The 25,314-nt window shown below is 29.3% G+C and overlaps 1 protein-coding gene across 2 annotated transcripts in view; it reads right to left on the bottom strand.

Annotated features, from left to right (window-relative positions):
- Nucleotides 1-25,314, bottom strand: part of LOC138184462 (sodium-independent sulfate anion transporter) — a 38,632-nt gene that overhangs the window by 990 nt on the left and 12,328 nt on the right. For both annotated transcript variants that reach the window (XM_069122463.1, XM_069122453.1), the window contains exons 2-11: nt 21,273-21,605; nt 7,805-8,040; nt 5,402-5,603; nt 4,442-4,662; nt 3,429-3,774; nt 2,213-2,515; nt 1,300-1,445; nt 969-1,139; nt 703-856; nt 45-591 (exon numbers count right to left, since the gene is read on the bottom strand). In XM_069122463.1, coding sequence (XP_068978564.1) covers nt 551-591; nt 703-856; nt 969-1,139; nt 1,300-1,445; nt 2,213-2,515; nt 3,429-3,774; nt 4,442-4,662; nt 5,402-5,603; nt 7,805-8,040; nt 21,273-21,465 — 2,013 coding nt within the window. In that variant the 5' untranslated portion in view covers nt 21,466-21,605 and the 3' untranslated portion in view covers nt 45-550. The remainder of the gene's footprint in view (nt 1-44; nt 592-702; nt 857-968; nt 1,140-1,299; nt 1,446-2,212; nt 2,516-3,428; nt 3,775-4,441; nt 4,663-5,401; nt 5,604-7,804; nt 8,041-21,272; nt 21,606-25,314) is intronic.

Below are 25,314 nucleotides of genomic sequence, written 5' to 3'. Positions count from 1 at the left end.
TTTCAAATTTTATGAATATAATCATGACAATCGTATCTTATTACAGGGCTGATAAAATTCCAAAATTTCGCATATAACACGCATAATATGGGCATAAAGGATTTCTCTGATAGATGTTCAAATATTTTCGTGAGCCAATGTACATTTTATAATCCTACTTATAATTTGACCCTTTTGGCACAATATCGATGTAGTATATATAATATTTTCATATATTTTCTTGTAAATTTTAAATTATTTTAAAATTATTTTATATTACTAATGTGCATCATATGTATTTTTAAGAAAACAGAATTTTCGTTTTGTAATGCAGAAGTACTTATGTACGTGAAATATCGTCGTATAGTATAACATTGTGTCGAAAGGGTTAATTGTTACATATTAAAATATGTAATTGTTACAAGGTAACAATTAATTATAAAATAAGATTGTTGCTCTTTATCATAATATTGTCTAACATATTGACCATCTTCGTCTTAATATAATACTGATACATATAAACTAAAGAAAGAGTACTTCCGGGACGGAATTTATAGAAGTCTAAATATTGTCAGTATCTGTTCATAGAAGCCGACGAAATATTTGAAAATTCTGGAAATAAATAAAAGTTTTATATAAATCATACATTTTTACATAAAATTGAACAAATCAGTTATTTAATTGCTCAACATATTATGTAAAAAGTAATAACATTTTAATTACCTTTCAAACAGTCATTAAGTTCAAGTTCGCTAGAGCTACACCTCAAACCAGAAGGTTTTACACCTTTGAAAATTTCTATAATACTTGGTTTCAAATTATGGAAAATTAAAGGCTGCCCACGTTTAGAAAAATCTTCCGTCAAACTTTTAATTCCCTAAATAATAAGTATATCAATTATAGCATAGAAATAAATTTTAATAAATTATAATAATTTTATAACTTGAATGTTAGTGCAGATACTTTACAGATAGTATTTCATAGTGTACCTTCGCGGCTGTAAAATCTGCTGCTTGAATATGCGTAGAATCTATGACAACAGGTACTGCGGTTCCCTGTTTCGTACCTTGCTTACTAATTACAGCTCGCACATATTCAACGCTCGGGAAAACGAGACTTCTGTCAGGCGTTATGACAAGATATTCACAGCCGTTAATACTCTGAAACAAAAATATCATATTATTAAGGAAACAGCTTAATAAAAAATATCATGAATGAAAGACATGAAAATATTTTTATTCTTTACTATTACATTGATATTTCATTTTTATATAGAGAAAGTTAGTTAATAAGCATATTAAGATATAAAAGCATTCTTACTGTATCTTTATGAACTCTTAACGACGGCCTCGCTGAAGCGTAAAGTAGGAACAGAACGTTTATACCGATACCAATCACTATACCTATCTCAAGTCTTATAAAAAGACAGCATAGAAATGTAGCTATTGCTGGTATGAGATCAATTTCTGAAAAAGAAATGATGTATTAATTACACTAATCATTACACAGAGTACTATAAACATTTTTATATTTTACAACGTGATTTTATTCCCGTCTGTTCTCTATATTTTAGTATATAGTACAATTTAGAATATATATATATATTCTTGCGTTAGCAAACTTCTACATTTATTCTGTTATACCTTCTATACCTATTTATTAAACTTCTATTTCAATTAATAGAAATTTATACAATCGTTATTAAAAACGTTTACAAGATGTTTTTTAAGTTCGTAGAATATCATTTCTTAAAATTAAACTAAATACAAGAAAGTACTTTCAGAGTATTTAATTTAACCATGAGCTATGACCAGACTGCGAATGTTTATGTAAATTCATATACTTGTGAACAAATTTAAAGAAGCAGAACTTAAGTAAAAGTTTATTTTACTCATAAAATATTATAATGGGTACTATACCTTCGATATTTTATATATGTTTACATTACACGCTTTCTTGCATTTTTTCATAAATGTATAAACATCCACAGTCTAGTTATGATTCTTTAAAATTCATAATTTAAGAAGTTACATTTACAAATTTTAAAAAAACTTAGCTAAATAAGAATAGATATAAGGATAAGCATAAGTATAAATGATATCAAGCTAGTTCATAACTAATTTAATTTATTCAGCAATAAATACTATTTACAGGCTGAAGCAGCGCAATACTTTATTTGCAAAATAATATTGATATTATTTGAAAAATAAAAGGGGTTAATAATACAACGTACTTTTTGTTCGCCATATAGGCTTGATCACGTGTAATTCCACCATAAAGATGACCGCCGCGATGATGATTGCAGCAAGGGCGGCGTTAGGAATAAAGTATAAGTATGGGGTGAGGAACTGAAGCGACACGAGTACTAGAAGGCCAGTATAGATACCGCCGAGAGTTGTCTTTACTCCAGAGGAATGGTTTACTGCACCTCGGCTGAGGCCACCGCTGACGGGCATTGAAGAAACGAAAGCCGACACAACGTTGCACACGCCCAAAGCCAACATTTCTTGAGTTGCATCGATTGGTTTACCTTCATCTAGGATAATCGATACAATTGTTATGACTACATTAGTAAAAATTAAAACGAATATGAAAACATAGTAGTTTCGAGATATTTATTTCAAGTATGCACTTTGCAGATAGCATCAGAGTATTTGAACAATCAGTTACTCATTATGTGACCACGGACTTTCATGCACTTATGGGAAACTTGAAAGTGCAAATATGCAAAGAACACATGTAATATACAAAAATATATAAAAAATTTAAAGTATAATATTCGTATATAATATTTTGTATGTAAAACAATTTTTACCCAGATTCTATCTTTTCCTAATTATCTTCTATGTAAACGTATTGACTGTACTTGTTGTTAGATGAAAATTACTAATTTTTAAAATTAATCTCCCACGTTTTGTATTTTTTCAATTTCAAGACAGTTAGGATGTCCTTAAGTAAAACACGTTACTTCGATTTTTTGGCTAATGTATGATAATATGGTCTCAGAATAAAGTCAAGGTCAAAATTTATGATATTCACTTTTTGTGAACTATATTCTGTTATAATAATTTGTGATTGGTACATTGGTAGCAAAACCTGTGTTTCTGGTAAGTTATAAATCTGAATAGTGAGTCATGTTTAAAAACGGCCTCAATATATTCACATTTAAAATTCAAATATTTTACACTTGTGCAGAGAAAGTTCATTTAAATAAAGCCTTGTGATATGTGTAATAAGATTTGCGAAAAAGGACATTTGATCTTCAGAAGATACTCTTTGACTGCTTAAATTTTCTTCTGTTATTTGATCTATTTTTAAATAATTTTTATCGAGTTCTCTAATTTTTTGCTAAATTAATTATTACTACAATAAGTATGTTCGGAAAGAAATATTTTATTTAGAGAAAATGAATTGTGTAGTTGGTGAAAAACGTTTGTTATGAAACTTACTAAAAACTTTGGCAATGGAAATGGTTTCCAAGAGGCTCAACAAAGGAACGACTAGACATCCAGAGCCGAGGGCGGAAACCATGTCGACGAAGTCGTACGTTTCGTTCTTGTGGTAGGTTTGAAATGGTGGTAGCCGAAATTCCGGAAGTCCTTGTTTAACGTGGCCAGTCAGTCTAACAGGCGAAGAACCTAAGTGACTTTCTAAAAGCCAGCACATAACGCCGCACACGAGGACCACGAGAATATTTCGCGCCGTAGACAGCAACCAGAGTGATTTTTGCATAATTACTTGTGCTCTTGATGACATTTTTGCAGCCTTTTTCATAAACGGTATGTCTTTGATTTTCTGAAAAAAAGAAATGATACAAAAAATGTTCCTTAGTTTATTTTCCTATAAAAAGTAGGGAATAAAAAATCGGCGATGATAATACGTGAAAATATAAAATATAAAATTTTAGTAGTTACAATTCATGAAAAATTTTAATTTGAATCGTGTGAATAAATTTTAATTGATGTACATTCGTATCGTATATTATAATTATATCGTATAATACATTGTGTCTTATACATATACATATCCATTGTACATATACATCTTATACATATGTATATGTATAAAATCACGTTTTTGATTAATGATATTCAAGAAATATTGAACAGTCAATAATGTTTATATGTAAAAGTAACACGTGTAATAGCAAGGAATTAATTTGTAAGCAACATAATTCGACGAATCATTCACTAGACGTAAAGCACGATGCGGATGTGCAACTTTCATCGTTGCAATCTCGCTGCGATCATGTGTCTACTTCGTCGTTCTTAACTCGTAAAACAAAGAAAGATATATGATCACAGTGAGATTGCGACAAAAGTCACACGTCTGCACTGCAAGTATGTAAACAGCTCGGCAGAAAATATGAAGAAAGATGAATCTACTTTGTATATATTTAAAAAATTATTTTTATGAGGATCTACTTGTGTTATTTTCCACTGAACGATGAAATGATACTAACTCTGAGAAGAAGAAGGATAATTATACACGAGATGCCCAATGCAGTATCCCAAAGCTTCGTCTCCCCAATTTTTTCAAATATATTTTGCCATACTTCGACGAATTTACTACCGCCGATATGAATGCCTAGAATATCTTTTACTTGGCTAGTAGCTATAATAATTGCTGCTGCTGATGTGAAGCCGACCGAAACTGGTCCTGATATAAAATCCAATAAAAAGCCTGATAACAGAAGAAGATGTGTCAATATTTATTAAATATAAATATAATATATTATTGAATTGTTAATAAATAATTAATAATAACTGGAAAGTAAAATGAATAAAACAATAATAATTGAAAATGAATGAAAACAATAATTAATAAATATAATAAAATATACTATATATTATAAATAATAAATATAATAATATATATAATATATAATAGTATAACATAATAAAATTTCTATAAATATATTATAAGACATAAATTAATATAATATAATATTATTTAATATTAATATAATCAAATATATAATATTTTTTTTATATAAATAGGAATATACACATAACTAGACTGTGGTTTTTTATGTATTTATGACAAATTTAGATGCGTAAGAATGTGCAGGGCATATATATTATAAAAATATAGAAAGTTTTCGAAGCAAATTTCTCATTATAATATTTAGGGGATGAAATAAACCTGTGCTTAGATTTCACTCCTTCAGTTGTATTCATAAAAATATGAACTTGCATAAATATTCGCAGTTCACACATAACCGTTCTCTTAAAATTACGCTATAGAATTTAATTATTTGATTTTTATTCAATTATTTAAATACCACCGTCATTTCATTCGATATTATTCCACATAGAAGTAAATTTAAAAAACATATGAGCTCTAGGGCTATTCTAATAAAGAGGGGAGTTTGAGAGTTTGTCGAGTTTCAATTAAAAAAAGTAATCGATAATACAATTACCTAAATGTAAAATTCCCATAAAAAAACAGATACAACCAGAGATGAGAGTTAAAAGAACCGCAAAGTCAGGTTCTAGATCAGATTTCTGTAATGTTTCTCTGGTTAATATCGCGATGATCGCGGTCGGTCCAACTGGAACGTCTTTACAGGATCCGAAGATGGTGTACACGAAGCACGCCATGAAAGACGAATACAAACCATACTGAAAAACAAACGAAATTATTAAATATTTTTACTTTTACAAGAAATTTTAATTTTGCCGTAATCTTCGAATTTTTATACTTCGATTTTATGAGATATAAAATTACTGCATCAATGTTTAAAATAAAATTGAAACGAAATTGTGCATACCAATAAGAATTTTCTTAAATTCTCATTTTTTCAATTGAGATATTTTTTAACTTAGAAAATAGTTTCGTAGAGAAGTGTTGGAAAAATATAATTGAGCTGAAGATGTTATGCTGCAGGATTAATAACGAGAAAGCGCCCTGAGTTTATTGTAATACTTGAATTAAAACATAAAAATATTCGTTTCAGGTAAGCTATCCAAAGTTCCATCTTAGGCCCGGTGCAGACGAGCGACTTTTTGGTGCTGAGCTCTCGTTGCATCACGTGTCTTTTTTTATTTTCCCAGCTAAAAACACAACGAAGACAGAAATACATCGTAACGAGAAAGCAGCGTCAAAAAGTCGCTTGTCTGCACCGGGCCTTGTATTATAATGGGGCAGCCAATTTATCTTCTGCCTCGGTAATGCTTCTACCAGCTACCGTTAAGCGGAGCTCCAACTCTTAGTGCGTACACGCTAGTACTCGCAGAGTAAGCAAAAATGATTTTGGTACAGCTGGAAGACACGTAATGGGACCTACACAGTTTAAGGTTCGATGCACACGAGCGACGCGCTATCGCGACGCGCTATCGGACGACATCGCTACGATATCGCTATGCGATTCGGCAGATATATAGTATGTTACACACGTAAGTTCATATATGTTTCTAATCGTGCAATACATACGAGCGAGATTGTATCGCTCGACTACACAATTGCACAGCGACGTCGCTGCGACATCTTGTCTCGTCACTCGTGTGCATATTGTGCATTGGTTCGGGTCTTAGGCGGGTTTCGAATCACCAGATATCGCGCTGAAGTAAGAACAGTACGACTACGAATAAATCGAGTTGCAGAGGTGCCGACTATAAAATCGACCGGAACATTCGATATTCGAGCCAGAGACTCCTTCTCGATTAGACACGATGCAGACGTGCGACTTTTGTCCCGCACGATATCGCTTATACGTCTTTCTTTGTTTTCCCAGTTCGGAACACCGAAGACAGACTGTAGCGATATCATCTGCACAAAAGTCGCTTGTCTAAACGAGAAGGAGGAATATCGAAAGTTCCGGTCGATTTTACAGCCGGCACCTCTGCAACTCGATTTATTATTATTATCGAATCTAAGTTGCAGTCGACCGAACCAGCGCGGTTGTTTTAAGATATGAAAATATATTTTATTAAAACACACTTATCAGCCAAGTTAATAAGAAACGTTGGTTAACGAGTTACGATTCAATGTTTCAGTTACATAGTGGAAGATATTGTATGTCATAAATTTTAATAAATTTTCTTACAATTTCCGATGATTTTGACATTTTGTAAACATCATAATCAGTTTTACTAAAACGATATTCAAAACTGGTTGCGATAATGATGGAACGTTGGAATAATTTTGTTAAAGAACACTTTTGCATACGGAAGCCTCCAGGAATTTTAATTAACTATAAATTTCTCGAGAATATCTCTAATAAATCTTTTGATTCAATAGTATGACGGAAGTTATGATACCGCAATTAAACAGGCGCACCAATATAAAACTATTCTATCCTTTCCAATTATATACTACTAATTTCCAAATTATTAAATTTGGCATAAAATTGTATGCAGTTAGATACAACATTGTTTTTAACTTTGACAACATTAATCATAAAATTTTAATAGATATAATATGAAATTTTATAACATACCAGCACTCTCCTTCTGATATTAAATTTTTACTTCTCATAAAGAATAACAAGAATGATGTAACATTTCTTATTTCTTACATCAAACTAAGTTCTAATAGTATTTTTTAAAATAGTAAATTAATCTTAATGTGTTAAAATGTTTTAAAGAATATTTTATACATATTAGAAACACGTTAAGAAATAACGTTACGAGTTAAGTTGCATTAAGCTGCGAAAGTAAAGATGTATAAATCTGTTTAAGAGAGAAATAATCTTTTTTTACTTCAAAATAAATTAGTTTTATATATACCATATATAAAATAATTTAATTATAAATATACTAAAGTGTAGTGGTATGTTATTAAATTTGTAAAATTTCACGAGTGAACGAGCAAACTGTCTTACCTGCAAAGGAAGTCCTGCGACGTTCGCATAAGCTATTGCCTGCGGTATAACGGTAAGGCCTACGGTAATACCGGCAACAAGATCACTTACTATGTAGTCCTTGCGATACTTTGGTATCCACGCTGCTATAGGTACTCTTTTGTAAAGTAACTTCTTCCTGCAGGATCTTTTGATTCGTTGATATAACCACTTCCTTTCTAGAGAGCATAAGAAACCTTTTTCACGATTTTGTGGAACTGAAACAGGAGGGAATATTATAAAAGATATTTTAGATATATTATATCTCCATACTTTTTTTATGATTAGTGTACAATGGAATAATAACATCGCTGTAATTCCTGTGTGGTAATAAAATATATGTAATATGAAACACCTGTTATTACTATCATAAAAATTTCATAGAAAAATTTCTTTTGTTAAAATATAAATACCAGTGCTGTATGTTAATGATAAAAACCGCATCGAATTTATGTTAATTTTAAATTTAGAGCCATTTAAGATTAACTAATTTATTTTTCTATTAAGAAAGTATAATGTTTACCGAAAAGCTTAGCTTGTTAGCTAAGTGTTGCTTCTCTCGAAAGTATAGATGTTGATGTAGCATTTAAACGTCGTTCTACATAGCAAAAGACGTCGCATCGAACTACGTATCGCTCAGGAATGTTTGCAAAAAAAAATTTATTCTCCGCTCAACTGTTCTAGATCTCTATTAATATATTTTTATTGTTTTGTATGACAAGCAAGAGAATGACCACAAGAGTGGTTAATTAAATTGTACACTTAATGCAAAAGGTAATTATTTGTAAATATAATGTGATATAAACCTTCAAATAAATATAAAATTATATGTTTAAACAATTTAGGGGAATAAATAGAGAAGGAGGTAAGTTGTTGTGTTCAATCTATATGTATTATGTTTCTAATACAAATATTCCATTATTTTATTACATTGTACAGAGTACAAAATCTGTACGTTAGTAATTTCTTTTTCAATTTCTAAAAGCTTTATATTTAACTATATTTGATATATAGATTATAATTCTAACGTTAATATTCCTTTACTTTAATTTACTTGGTGCATTGAGATTGTCTAAAATCACTGAATATGTTACGATAAATGTCAACAATATTTTATTAATTATATATTTAATTAATTTTATAAATATTTTATTTTTATAAATGTATAAACATTGACATTTTTATTAACATAATAACAGACTAATGAGGCGTGCAGATGTTTGACTAATGAACATTATTGCACAGTCAACTGTCAATTAACCGTGAGTAAACAACAATTAAGCGTATAGAAATGGTTAACATCTGTGTGGAATTCTGGATGGAGATGTAAATTCTTCAGATCATGTGACGACCTTTTGAAGGAGCGAGTGTAGAAAGTACTATGATTGGAATTAAAATAGAAAAAGGTAAAGGTGAAATAAAAATTGCAATCACGAGGCATCTACATACATATTAAGATTACCATAATGCATACAAGTATACAAGCTGCCGTAGGTACTGGTTAACTGGTGATAATTACGTCCAAAAGTGAAGTTAGACTGGTTTAACTGGTTTTACGCGGTAGCACGTGATGTTTGCGGGAAATAAATTGCTTTAAAAATTGATTTCCATTCAATTGACATTATACTCCTTACGTTAATTCGAACTTTGTCGGATTCACAATTATTCTTTCGTTGTCTTCAGTTTTAATTAAGAAGAAGGTTAGTTGCTGTGTTCAATCTATATGTACTATGTTTCTAATACAAATATTCTATTACTTTGTTACATTGTACAGAGTACTATTTGTACGTTAGACTTAGATTTACAACGAGTTTCTTCCTCTTTTTTTTTTTTTTTTTAAATTGAAACGGACGAAGAGGAATAAATGTTTTAATTATCACTAGACCGTGATATGTCATACATTTATACGAAATTTAAGGATGAAAAAATGCATACGATGTACAAAAATATATGGAATATTTCAATTAGCATACAATATACAAAGATATATGAAATATCGTAGATAAAACACGCGTTATGGTTTTTGGTAAGTAAAATGAACCTCTATTTAAGCACTATCTTTTTTAGTTACGTCTGTAAAAATATAAATTTACATGAACATTCGCAAAAATAATATGCTCTGTGTTCATTATTAAATAGTAATAAAATTGTAAAAAATTTGTTACTACGTTTAGTGTGTAGAAAAGGTGGAAATCCTCCATTGGGGTGTTAAATAGTATATTTATACAACAAAATATTTAAACCTTAACTTGTTCGGTGAAATAGAAACGCATTAATTATTTGATGGAGTTGTGAGGAATTTTCATAAAAAAATTCAATTCTGGACTTATTCCTTAGTCTAATTGAAAATTAAACAAAATTTGTAATTTGAAAATTTACAATCATGAAAGTAAAATTATCGTAATGTTTGTGATATCTGAGACATTCGTTTAATGGATTACTTTAAGGATTATTTTATTCACGGAAGATTAGCAATTTAGCTAAATTGATTCTGATCTTCTTTCATTTCTATCGTACCTGAAAAGTATATTAAAATATATTTTTCTTGTTTAATATTTTTATTGCTAATTATAATACCGGATAGCTCAAATGACGAGAAATAAAATTTTCTCTTCTCAAAAGATATCGACGTATATTTCCAATTAAATCGTTTCTTCGTCACTTTTGCCACTTGTAAACATTTTGTCCGTTATTATTTCTTGATAAGTTGTTCTTGACATTTTTACAATGATCTTTCAATAAATTTCTAATGTATAACAATTCATTATCAATTATCTGGCTGGGATATTTCATCGAGCTCGTAAAAATGTAGATACATAAAAATATAGATAAACATCTTTGTCATACTAAAGAATGAAATGAAAATTAGAAACATTTTTCTGAAACTATTAAATTTCAATCACGAGTTGGTTACATAGGGTATGAAACATCGAGCGTGAAATTGTGATTACTTTACGTTGGTTGTTTACTACAAGATGTTTTCTTAGAAGTCGAAATGTTGCCAAGGAAATTTTAATCAAGAAGTTATAGTCATTGAAAAATTCCTAGTCATGAAGTTATAGTAAAATTATTGATTGTAGCACGTTCCTAGAAGATACAAATGAATATTTATGCTTCATAATTTGCACTATTCTATCGCGTTTGGAGGGAAAAGAAATATGGTAAGCACATCTTTGTTTATTTTTTGATTTTAATGTCATTCTATGACTAAAGAGTGACATGGTTGAGAATGAAAATGATCTTTTAAGTTCAAAAATATAAGCCTCATAAGAATAGCTCATAAGTTGTCGAAATTTTATAAAAATCGGAGATACAATTATTAAAGAAAGCAGTATTTTAATACCTTCGATATTTTAATATTATGATAAGGAATATTTGTAAGACTATGAAGAGCAAGAAACAATGTGATTGTTCAGCTTTAAAACAAAATAAGAAGACAATATATTATAGTTTATTTTGATATAACATGGTGCTGAATTTTAAAATTGCTTTTCTGAAAAATATATTAAAGAATATGACTTATCACGTTTCCCTGAAATTTTCACATATGCAACAAACACACTTCTAAACACATCTAAAGTGTCGATCAAATAATGAGCAAATTATGTACTTATTTTCGAAATAACTTATCTAAATTAGTAAACAAACGATTAATTGAATAATCATATGTGAATTATAGCATTTATTAACTCGTTAAGATATGGTTCTGGGATAAATGTGAATTCCTTTGTATAATCTTTTATCGTTAAATATTTTAAGAAAATTCATTCAAATAATTGCACGCGCATTATCGGAAAATCCAGCAAATAGAAATTGAAGTTATAAACTATACCGGTGTTAAATGTTTAACATTGACAAAAATTAATCTCAATCACATGTACTTTTTCTTATTACAACATCGTTTCTATCATCTTTTTCTCGTCAATTTGCACACTTTTACCATCGTATTTCTAAATTCCTCAGGCGCCAAGCTTTCTCAAATCGAACAATTTTTGGCGAATTAACTATTCCCTATGATTTGTGGAATGCGATGACACGATGATCTTCGAATATATATATATATATATATATATATACGTCCTCCTTTTTCGTAATAAGTTAAACACGTGAGTCGTTTGATACGTAGAAGGTAGCGTGAATTTCTTAATTTGGTCAATGCTTGGCACGTGAAAAGGAAAATACAGTTCATAAATTCCCAACGAAGTGTACGAAGACAGGAATAAATTAAGACAAAATACTGGCATCGATAACGATCAATCTGATAAATTACCCGCGGTAACAATCACGTGCTTACGTACGCGCTTTAACATGCAAATCTTTTGTCTGAAAGGATGCTAACAATGCTAGTGAAACTGTATTTTTTTTCTTTTTGTCAAAAGATATATATCTTGTTTTACATACTCTTATTACGGATTTCTTTTGAGAAATTTATCGGGTTTGTCAGCGATACTTCGACAATCGCATGTTTTAAATCGTTCATTACGTTTGTCTCGTATTCGAATCGGCACGTGTACGATGTGTGAGTAATATTGACTTGAACGCAGGTGGAAAAATAAAAATTATGAAACAATGAGAAAGAGTTTCATAATAATTCATGTTAGCTTTCTCGAATTAATATTTCGTACTAATTTAAGTAATAATTTATATAAAATACATACGACGACCACAGGTGAAAATTACGATGAGTTACGTTCCCTCTTGTTCGTAGAAAAATGATTTAAAGATTCAAAATAAAAGATATTCAGGTTGTATGTATATATGTTTTGTCATTTTGTCGAACATTAATAATGTTATTTTATTTTATGCAGGCTAATATTAATTATATCGAACTAAGACAACAAATAAGCTAGTATTATTTGTTTTTTACAAAATACTGTGGATGTATCTCTTGTTTTTAAAGAGTTTATGTCTTGGAACGTTAAAATACTTCTTTCTAGCCATCGAGTCATGTAACAGCCAGAAAACCAACAAAAATAGGCTTGTCGTATATTCTTCGCATGGTCTTCATACGTAAAACTGTATGATATAGCAACAGTCGTGATATAAAAATATTTTCATCATCATATGTGAAGCTTTGGTAATATAGGAATAGACTCGATATAAAAATATTTTAAATTTCAAGCTTCCACGATGGTTAGATGAAATCTTTGTGGCTGTTCGGGATTTCATCGTGTTTTTAAAGTAGTACGTTACGCTTTACTTCGACATGAATGAAGTGAACATTCCAGTTCAGGTCTGCCCTGAACAAGTAAACTGGATTGTTTGCAACGAAGCGCAACGTACTATTGAGAATATTATCGAATGCCGAAGAACCAATAAAAGTAATTTTTTATTGTTTATTTGTGAGGAATTTTAGAGTGAAGAACTGTAATATTCAGAAATAGATGAAACAAACAAAATACTTGTTATACAAGTGTAACGAATCTCCACTTATATGGAGATACATGTTACGTTCATAAAAATATAAAATTACTTAAAGATCTGCAGTCTAGCAATGAAAATTCGATTAGCAGTGGTCGCGCTAATTTCTTGCTTTAATCTGTCATGACTTTCTTGTTCAGTTTTTATCTACATATATAAATACTTTTCTTCCTAATTTTTGTCTATCTCTATCAATTTCTATGTCAATTTCTATGTCAATTTCTATCCATATAAATAGCATAGATTCTTTAAAAATTTCTGTTGTCTAGTTTTTATTTATGTGAATACTTTTCTTCATAATGTCAATAATACTATTGTGGTGTTAGTATAAGTCAAAAAGTTACACCACAAATAGCTGTTCCACGATGTTAGAAAACAAATTACGAAATATCCGACGAATAACAAATTGTTCAATAAACTGTTTTAAATAACTTACACACGCGATTAAACCAACCAGGTTTTTTTCGTATGCGTACGCTAATGTCCATATTATAATTCTACACTTAATACAAAATTACTTAATATTAATTTTATTATATGAAGTGTATATCTAAATGTCACTGACATTTATCTGGATACTTTGTAAATAATAAAACTTTACTTTGTAAAAATATATGTAAATGAATAATGAATTTAAATAATATCTATCTAATGATAACATTTATATGTATACAGGATGAGACTAATAGAAATTATAGGCTAACATTTCAAACATCTGCTTGATTCATAATACATATGTGTTGCTATTTCTTAACTCATGAGTAAAATTGGCTTTGTGCAACAGAAGATATTAAATGTAAAGGACATTTACGTATGCAAATTGTAAGATTCTATTTTTCCAGATACCATGATTTTAAAATGTTTTTAGCTTCTTCGTCTATAAAAAAATTGCATCGGATAATTTACTTAAGATACTTTACTTCTCTCTAATAAGATTTTTCCATATTGCACTTGTTTCATATAAAAACAAAGAAAATATAAGAAATAATAGATTATATTGTACAAATTAACGTAAATTATTGTATATATTAATTACTGTATTATATATAATTGTATTATATATAATAAAATTAAGTATTGTATATATTAATTATAATAATTATAAACTGATATAAATTAATACAGTTCTATTTATACATACTCATATCCTACGTGCAATGTAAATTTGTATGAGATATAAATAAATCAAGCCTATGTAACCAAACTTTCGTTTGCTTACGAAAGTAAACAATTGTAATTGATTATAAATCCTTCACTTTGATTTACAAAGTAGGAACCAGTAATTGTTATTAAATAGACTACAATTAGTAGAATATCAAAATAAAGTGAAATATCCATAATGGCAGGCAAATAGTAAGATGAGATTTAACACTTATGAATACGTCTAACTCATATGGCGTTGATTAAAGTGAAAGAAAGCACGAAATAAGAAAGAATCAAAGAATAAAATCTGTTGTACGAAAAACATGCAAATCGTAGTTGATTCAACCGAGATGATAATTGCAGTTACACGTACGAGTATTAACGCAACCTCGGTAAATACGTGATAGTCTTTCATACACGTCATTCTCTCACAAATGGTCACGAAATGAGTCAGAAAACTCAAAGAACCCGCGCCTTGAAATAATTTCTCATTATTAATTTATGCATACGGATAGTATTATGAGTCAAATGCATCTGCTCAACCGCAAAAGTGAACGTATGAAATATTCTTTTCTCCCTTTTCAATCTCTTAGGAATTCTCCTTTCGCATTAACGACATGTTTCTCCACGTCTATTCCCTCGTACTTCCTGTTTATAAGTTAATACACTGTTGCAAGTTTACCGCAGAACATCGTAAAGTTGATTTTGTTCTCATAATTTTTACAGATTACGTCGTTAGTCGATACTACAAAATGCGGTTTTCTTCGTTGAACCGATAAGTGTGTAATCGCAGTCATTATATCATATGAAAGAATTGACGCTAGTATTTCAGTTTAATTGATGTAATCACGCGTTAAGCTGTCGGATCGTTATTGATACTTTTGCGACTGTTGAGCGGCGACTTTTATGATATGCGCATGTGGTCCGCTGATTGGAAAATTTAATCTTATATAAGGTGTTTCAATGTTCTTAATCAAAGCTCTGACAGTGTATCCTGTGGATATATGTATGGATATATAGAAAATGTTATTTATGCTATTTATTAGGATAAGGTTTAGGCACAGGTAATATATATAATATAATATATTACACTATATATATTATATAATATATATTATATAATAATTAAAGCATTATGAATAGGCATATAATAATTTAAGTTGCAAGGAGAAAGGGCATAATAACTCATGTCAAACACATATGTAGAGTTTTATTATTTAATATACATGCAAGGAGCGTATGCATTGTATGAACATAATTTGTATGTATCGGGTTGGCAATTAAGTGATTGTGGATTTTGTCATTAGGTGATATTGACAAAATCCGCAATAACTTAGTTGCCAACCCAATAGTAGCGTTAGCATACAGCACAGTAAACGCGTGAACGTGTTAGCGTGTCAAAGTTTTATTAAATGTTTATAGTAGAAGTACGAAATTGACGTACAGTAACGAGCTTGCGATCATTATGCTGTAAAACTTCAATAGATTATAATAATTGGCTGTTTAATATCTTATTTCGATAGAAGAAAACTAAAAAATTTAACTTATTAATACAGAAATCACATTTTGATTTCGTTTTATTCCAATAAAACAATTCTTTGCATTAATGCAAATTAATACTTGTTTCATATATCTTTATTCTTCAAAATTACTCACGTACAGTAGCTCACGGAAGTATTCAAACACTTGTAAAAACGGTTTATAAATATATTACGTGTGTTGTACGAGACATTTTGAGATCATGATTATATTGGCAAAATTTGAGGTAAATCTGAAAATGTACATAAAAGCACAGAATATTTGATGTAAGTATGTATACAATATGTATGTATTTCGCAGAGACCGCAAAAGTATTTAAACAGTCAATTATCCATTATACTAACAAGCTTTAATATTCATCGATATTCCTTAACATTTATTATAAATTTAAGATGGTTATTTATGCTGTATATATTATTATTTTACTACATATACGTTAGCAGTAAATATCTTGTAACATTTATATATAATTTCAGATTGGTTTCAAATTTGGTCAATGTAATCATGACAATCATTTGACGTTACAGTGCTAGTGAAGTTTTAAATTTTATATATCATATACAATATATATATATATATACATGAAAGTTTTCTATGATAAGTATTCGAGTACTTTAAATGAGCCACCGTATAAAAGTCCAATGTCGTTTGAAATATATCTTTTTTAATTGATTGTTTACAATTGTTCGATCAACCATTGCTTGTTAGCGTCTCAGCTGAAATCATAAGCTGAGTTTTATAATCTTTAGGAAAGATTAGTTTGTTTCAAAAATTTTGATATTAGTTTAATTTAATATTTAATAGCAGAGCTATTTTTTATAGAAGGGGAATTAATATTAAAGTGTGATCTAGCAGTAGAAAATTTGTAATATTAGAGTCCGAGGTATTATTCTCTAATTTTAAACGACCTCTATCTTTATATAACATTTTTCTCTCGATCATATTGGGTTGGCAACTAAGTGATTGCGGATTTTGCTCATGTCACCTAATGACAAACTTGTACATACACTATGTACTTACACAAATCTAATAGTGTTTAACAGCTGAAATTCGTACTGAGGAATATACCAATTCTATTGGGTTGGCAACTAAGTGATTGCGGATTTTGTCATTAGGTGGTATGGGCAAAATCCGCAATAACTTGCCAAACCAATAGAATTGGTATATTCCTCAATACGAATTTCAGCTGTTAAACACTATTATATTTGTGTAAGTACATACTTCGGAATAATCCTCCATTGCATTTCTGACAGAGATTTATCTCGTTTCATTGATCTGTAATCTGTCCTATTATTTACTCACGTCACGCGTTGTGTAGAGTTTTTCTTCGATAGAACTGTGATTATCAGGCAACAGCTTTATAATATTCAGTTGGACGTTATACCCAGACTGAGATGGATCGACTTTGGGCATTAAAAGATTCTTGTTAATAAGAAAGATTACAAGAACATGTCTGTTGTTCGAGAAAAGAGCGAATACTTTTTTTTAGCAGTAATATGATATTTTTTATACATACCAAGAGTGAAAAAATAAGGAAGAATGAAAATGTTATTATTGATAGAAAAATGATAAAACCAAATAAAAAGGAGGAATAAAGATATTATTATATAACAGATGGTACTGTAATAGTATTTAAAACAGATATTAGTAACGAAGAGAATAATAACATTATCAAACACTGTTATAATTACAGTTTCAGTGACTAATTTTATTGTAGTTTAGTCATTTCCTAAGTACAAGTAACGGGAATAATTTGCAACTTTGGCGAACGAATAGTTATTATAGTTTCATTCGAATAATTTCAAGATCAAAAGTGTCGTAAACCTTGTGTATATTTGCAAATCGAATTTTCATTCAAATTAGACACTATTAAATCCAATGCCGATTTTTATGGTTGTAGCTAAACATTATAAATATGTAAACGTATATATGTACTAAAATAACGGTATCTTAGAAAATCTATTTTAGTGCTTGTCGTTTGTTCTATGCTAGATAAAAATTTAGTTCCCAGTCGATGAATAATTTCAAGACTATAAATACTTTGTGAGATAATGAAGATAAAGGCTTATGTCAAAGCTATACAGCAAGCTAATCCATTTAATTAATCAATGCAGCCAATTGATCAAATAATTGATCAATTTATAAAATGTCTGCGGATCACCTGTTGATTAGAAAAATATTTTCATTCTTCATTCATGAGATGCATCTGAGATATCTATATTTTTTAATGTTTACAATTGCATGTATTATTTAGTATCACACGAGTTATATATATTTAGATAGTATTACACTAGTGCGATTTATTTTCACGTTCATGAATGTCTAAAAATATTTTATATGTTCAATGTTAAGGCGTTTCATCGTAATTTTAATTTCATTCCAACTTTTTGTTCAAACAGCCATATAAAATTATTTTTCTTCAGTTAGATTAAAGTGTTTGATACCTATATTTTCCTTTACCTTGAGAATTTTATACAGGATAGTAAATTATATAATCATAAAAGAATGTAATATACTGCAATTTCCATTAAATATTGTTGCCTCTTAGCAAGAGGCGTAAAAGAAGCGACTATGAAATAGCGAAGCATTTTGATGAATAAATTATTAATAAAAATGTTTAATAAATATTACTAGCACGGTACGGTACGATGTAAGAGAAAATTGATTCCAAATTTCCCAACCCAGCATATTCTTTAGAAGATTGATTTAGTTCAATGATTTAATTCAGTCTGATAAATCGGTAATATGTACTATAGTTATTTATTATCTGAATAAAATTTCCGGATAAAGGAGAATAATTAAATAAAGTATTATATACGAATTAGTATCCAGATAATCGAAAGTTTAATGAATTTAAAATTAATATCGTGGACATAATTCCCGATTATATATTTCTATCATACATTTTAAAAATTATAGATCTGATATAGATTACCATCTTATTTTGATAAATATTGATGCTTGAATTTTTCGACTATTTCATTTTCAGCCAAACCGTAACCTTAAGGAGAATGTGTATATCAGACACTTATAAAGTAAAATAGGCTCTAATTATAAATACAAAATAAATACATTCGCATTCTGTATAATAAAATATTAAAAATTTCAATTACGAATAATGGCAGTTAAAGTACTTAATTAAAAAAAAGATAGCATTTAGACATTAATTGTTTTAATACGTTAAAGGGACAATGTAAATCAAAATTTAATCATCGTTGTAATTATGTAAAATCAAATTTCATTGGATCATATCAATATAAAGATTTGTACAAAAATGCGAATTTACATATTTCGCTGTACTTTAAAAATTGCGTTATACAAGAGTTCCCGTCTTGGGTGTTCCATCGTTAGGAAATTTCGAACAATTCAATACATTTTTCTTGCAATGCAAAACAACAGTTTGTGAAATGAAACGAAAAACAGAACATAAACAAATCAAATGAAAAATTGTCTTTGTAATTGGCGTGAAAAAGCATTTCAAAAAATGAATCTATGCTCTGTTGGTGTATACTGTTCAGAAATAATTCTATAGGATTATTCAGAGCTAATAATTTTAGTATGAAAAAACTAAACAGACAGTAATTAAAACTTCATGTTTTCGCCTGGGGCGTTATATTATACTTTAATATTGTTATATTTACTATATTTGTATTAAAGGTATTATATTTTTTAAATAGCCGCTAATTTAACGGATATAAAGATATGTCTGCAATCCTTCCGAAAGAATGTACATTTCATTATATTTTAAGATTTTTAAGTTAATTCTTTCAAGTGAATCAGTTTTTTAAAAACTAACTGACAGTATTAACAGCAATTTAATTGTTGCTTGCAATTTAAATCTCGAATAAAAGGATAGCGTTATAATACTCTAAGTAACATTCTGTAGAAATTTTGATCTATATGCATTAAGTTATCTGATTTAATTCACATAAGTGGGATATTTCAACGTAATCACGTTGGAAGAAAGTAACCTTGAAAATCTTCGTGTTAAAATTTATTATGAAAATAATTGCAGGATTTGTAACGATAGGCAGAATAATCCAATGTTTAAATCGTATTTATTGGGAGAGAGAGAAAGGTATAGGTTTCATATCCGAAAGTATACAAATTCTTTACTAAGAATAATAGGTGACTTATAATGTTTTGCAAAATAATCTCTATATGGAGATTTCAATTGCTTCGGAATTAAACAAATGTGAATTTAGAGTACGTTTTAAAAAGTGATCCAACTTTGATTGATTTTGAGTTGGTTTTTGATCTACTCGATTCAAATTACTAGCAGGTGTAGCTACTTCCTTATTACTGCAATCTTTCCAATTGTAATTATATAAAATAATCACTGCGATTCTTTCAGACGTTGCTATACGCAAATTGAAATTCACAAGTCTAATATACAGCGTGATGAGAAAATCAATTCCCACGATTTCTCAAATAGTTCCAATAGTCGGACAAAAAAATGTTTCGAAAAAAAGTTAATCAGTTTTCAATCGGCTACAAATTGCAATGCTATGAATTTTAAAGAAGATTTTGCTTCGATAAAAAGTCAAGGTCATAGCTATTTTTTTAAATGGAATATTACATTCTGTTATACACCATTCGATGCATTTTTTAATTCTGCAAAAAAGTATGAAGGTACTTGAGTCGAAAAATAATTAGTTTAAAAGATATTTTAACTTTAACGTTGTAAAATTTACCCTACGAAAGACAAGTAAAATATAAAACCAAAAATTACTATGCCATCTTTCTTTGTCTTCCATACTACAAGTTTCACAATATCAAAGTTAAAATATCCTTTAAACTAGTCATTTTTCCAATTAAGTATCTCAATATCTTTTCGCAGAGAATTAAAACGATGCTTCAAATGTTGTATAAAAAATGTATTGTTTCATTTTAAAAAATAGAGGTAACCTCGATTTTCAATGGAAGTAAAACATTGTTCGAAAACTCCTGGTATTGCAGTTTGCAGTCGATTGGAAGCTGATTAACTTTCGTTCCATACATTTTCCTGTCCGACTGTCGGAAGTGTTTGAAAAATCGTGAGGATTGATTTTCGCTCCATTCTACATAGACCGTGGATTTTGATGCATTTACGGAAGATTTAAGCTGGCAATAGCATAGAAAATACATATAAGATGCAAGAATATATAAAATATACAAAATAACAGTATTCGTCGGAATATTTAAATTCGTTGCGATAAACAAATCTTCGCTGTACGTCCTACTTCCTTGGCTGTATTTATGAAAATATTGATTCGTATAAATATCCACCGTCTACTAACGTTTTCCATATATTCGTGCAACGTAATGTCGATTTAACGCCGTAAAGGAATAAATTACACAAACTTACCATCATTGTTCATATTTTTGTCACCCTGGCTTGAGACGTGGACGTTGCTAAGTCTGTTTTCTAGTTCAGCAGTCTGATCAAAATCGTTGTTGTTGCTTCGAAATGGATCTTCGAAGGCAGCATTGCTGTATCCGGTTAACCGGACTTGCTTTCCAGTTTCGAGGTCGTACTCTTGGACGCTATACCTGGACATGTTTGCGAGTAGTTTTTCTATGCTGAAGAGAGTTCGCCAATTTTATGATTTCTCCGGCAGATATCGATGTATAAGGGAAGCTGAATTGCACGAGTGGTACTCAAAGACACTCCATTGTTGAGTTCGTACGTGTGGTGACCCTAAAAAAATAAAAACGCCTAATTAATTCATGGCCCTTGTCGTCGTACCGTTAGATTTTCTTTTTGTTAACTTTCTAAGATCGCTTTTTCTTGTCGGTTCTTTGCATTGTTTTTTGCACATTTTGCCGAGTTGAATTTCGTCGTACACGATGGATTCAAGGATATCTATTTTCACACTGCATCGCCTTTTTCCTTTGTCTCATGTATCTTTATTTTCGTTCCTCTGGATCCTTTTTGCGTTTTTTATTCGATTGTTTCTCGAAACTAAACGAAGGAGTAGAATAGCTTTCGATATATCTTTTTCGTTTAAATTATTAAGAGAATTTCGCTCGAAGCGGTAATAAATGGAATAATTACAATTACAATTACTACAGTTAACATAATAAAGTTTCTTTTATTACTATATGATGATAAAAATGATGCACTCTGTACGGTCGTATACATTTGATTTTACAGAATATCATCTAATTCTTCTTTAAATTTATTGTAACGAAGAAATTATGATATTTATTTTATACTGGGAATTTTTAGTTCGTTCCAATGGTTCAATACGCGATATTAATATTCTAACTTTTCGAAATACTTGGACGTTTTCATTTTAATAAAATAATTAAATTAGTTGTTAATTGATTTTTTCATTCAGCCAACAATTAATTAACAAAATTAGTGTTTTATTATACAAACACGAATAATTGAATCAGAGACTAGTCAGAGTTAGAGAAATTGTAAATGACTTGTACAAAGGATTATGATATTTTTATAGCAATTATAGCGATTATAATGCAAAGCTAAATGTAATCGAAAAAATAATTATGCCAGTGTATTTCTCAAGAGTATAAAACATAAGCCGCGTAAAATTTCGCTGGCTCACAAACATTTCGTAACGTGCTTTACGAAAATCGATACAAATATAACTTTCGCAGTAACAATTCCATGAAATATAGTATGCGCAATACAATTCTTTGTACGCATTTTTGCACACGATCAGTGATTTACTTTTTATCGAAAATCTAACATTTTCATCTACGGTTTGTTTCTCTTTTCTGGGTCAGTAATGGCAAAATATTGCAATTTTAAACTCACGCTATCAACAATTTTTAATTCTTCATATAATTGTTAGATTGTGAATATTTATGCAAATTCATATCTTCACGAAAACAATTAAGATGAAAACGACGGTTTGTTACAGTTATTAATTATTATAGCGATCACGAGCACTGTACCTTGAATACTTTATACATTTTTAATAATTACTTTTACATTACATTTTTAATAATTCTAATAATTACATATTCAGCTTTGTATCTAACTCAACTATTGAGTTGGCAACTAAGTGATTGCGGAATTTGTCGATACCATCTAATGACAAAATCCGCAATTACTTAGTTGCCAACCCAATATGTTCAACTATCTTCAATTGCATGTAACTTTACACAATTGTACAAAACGTACAAGCAAAATTAAAGGTAGAGTTAAGGCTATTACTATTACATTATCACATTATTAGTTAAGCTAGTTTCATCAATTTTTTTAAACATTTTTTAATTTTTCCCGCGGTAAGCAATCTACTATTAATTCTTTTTGCAAGAAAAATATCTTTTTTTTTTAATAAATAGAGAAAAAGAAATGATATTTTTCTTATAAAAAGGAATTGATAGAAAATTGTTTCTTATAAGAATAATCATACATTGACTGATTATAAAACTGAAATGCTTGAACAGATTATATAACACCGTCCATTGTAATCTAGTGGCTATAAGAGCTTTGGCAGACGAAAACCATAATAACGTATAATATAAATAAATTCATACATAATGCTTTACCGTACAGTATCATGCAGGAGATGATGTCACTAGTAATTACATTAATAATTTACTTAAAACACTAAAGAAAAAGAAAAAAATGGGTAAGCTGCAGCTTGCACGAAATAATTAACTATAAGCTACAGGTATATATTAATACTGAAAGAATACATAAATAAAATATAATCTAACAACGTAAACAAATTTCTACAGAAACTTGTAAAGAACGTAAATTGAACTGTATCAATGGTTACGCTTAATTAAAATCTTTCTACAGCATATTACGTTGCTATTATTTTATTTTTAGTGATACAATACTATAATATTATATTTATGTTAAGTCAGCAGTATCAATGTCAAAAGGATTTACCAACTATACTGATACGACATTATGAAGTTTCTCAAGTCTCGACTGGTATTTCATTCATCGAAGAATCGATTGCGCAAAAAGCTATTTAAACACTAATTTTACCTTCGCTAACAAAATACGATGCAAAATAGAATAATGTTGCATAGATATATACATGTGTTGGAGATATTATTATCGGAATCTTGAATCGTTTTCTTTTGACTTAACTCACCGACTTATTAGAAACGTAGAATTAAAGTTGAAAATAAAAAATTCAAATTAATAATACAAACTTTACGCGTAATGTCGAACGAATTTAGCGCTACATCAGGCATATTCGAGTGATACTTGATCTACCAGTATAATATTTTTGTAATTTCCGTATGACATAGTTAAAAAATAATGTGTAAATAACACATAATACGTTTGCCATTCTGTAATTATTACAACTTCACATGTCGTATAACTGATATATTGCATAACCGGTTATCGTAATAAATTGGTCTATCTGTTTCTTTTGATTAGCGTATCCTAGGTGAAAAATGATACTTCTCGGAGAAACAATAGAAATGTGATGTCATTCTGATAGAGATAAAATTAAAACGGGGAATTATCGATGCTCGATGCCGTTCGTCGTAATGTGTACTTACTTGTATTAGCATAATTTAATGGTTCGACATTATGATTAATTATTCCTCATGCGAGTAATATTTGTCAACAATGTTCTATCTATTAAACGATTGGTTGAACAGAAGATTGACCGAAAAGAAAATAAAGTTATATTCTCTAAGCTATAATTATTTCTAAAATCATACGTATTTATTATATTAATTATAATATATTAAACTTAATAATTAAGATATATTAAAATAACTAGTAAATTTAATAAATAATTAAAAAGTAATAAATTTTATAATTAAGATATACCAAGGATATATCAAATTCAATAATTTCTGAAATATTAGATTATCTTTAAAATATAAACTGGAGGTACCACAAATAAGGGCAAAATCGTTCAAAAGCAGTATTCAGCACGCATGAATAATTTTTATTAATTTTGATAATCAGTAACAAATCCCTAAGTTAGATAAGCAGAATTGTGTTTCACAGTCATCATTACTATCACTCATTATCATATTCTCAGTGAAGTACCAACTATTTCGTATCTTGTGTATTAGTACTTTGATCATTAGTCATTAACTCTTTCGTATCGAAGGATAAAATATACCTTGCCACGTAATGTCTTTTATTACAAGCTTTAGGCGAAATATTTTTACAACTCAATGTTGTTTATACGGCGCTTTCTATTTATTAGGTTGTCCCAAAATGTCCTTCGCTATCTGCATGCAGCTGGTTTATCTAGCTATGTTGATACGAACATGAAACCTAATCTGTCAGATGTTGTGATCTTTATCTTCGATCGTCTTCTAGTTGTCGTAGGACACGTTTCGTTTGCATTAAAACAAAAAATGTTGTGCATCTATTATTTTCTTCTAAAACGAAAGAAACTTTTAGGACAACTTAATATATGGATGTCGCTCATCGGTCACTGTATCCT

Source organism: Bombus flavifrons, chromosome 1 (genome assembly GCF_040668555.2).
Source record: "Bombus flavifrons isolate JBK064 chromosome 1, iyBomFlav1_principal, whole genome shotgun sequence".
Taxonomy (NCBI): Eukaryota; Metazoa; Arthropoda; class Insecta; order Hymenoptera; family Apidae; genus Bombus; species Bombus flavifrons.
The sequence above is the reverse complement of the archived record's forward strand: the minus strand, read 5'-3'. Positions and strand labels throughout refer to the sequence as shown.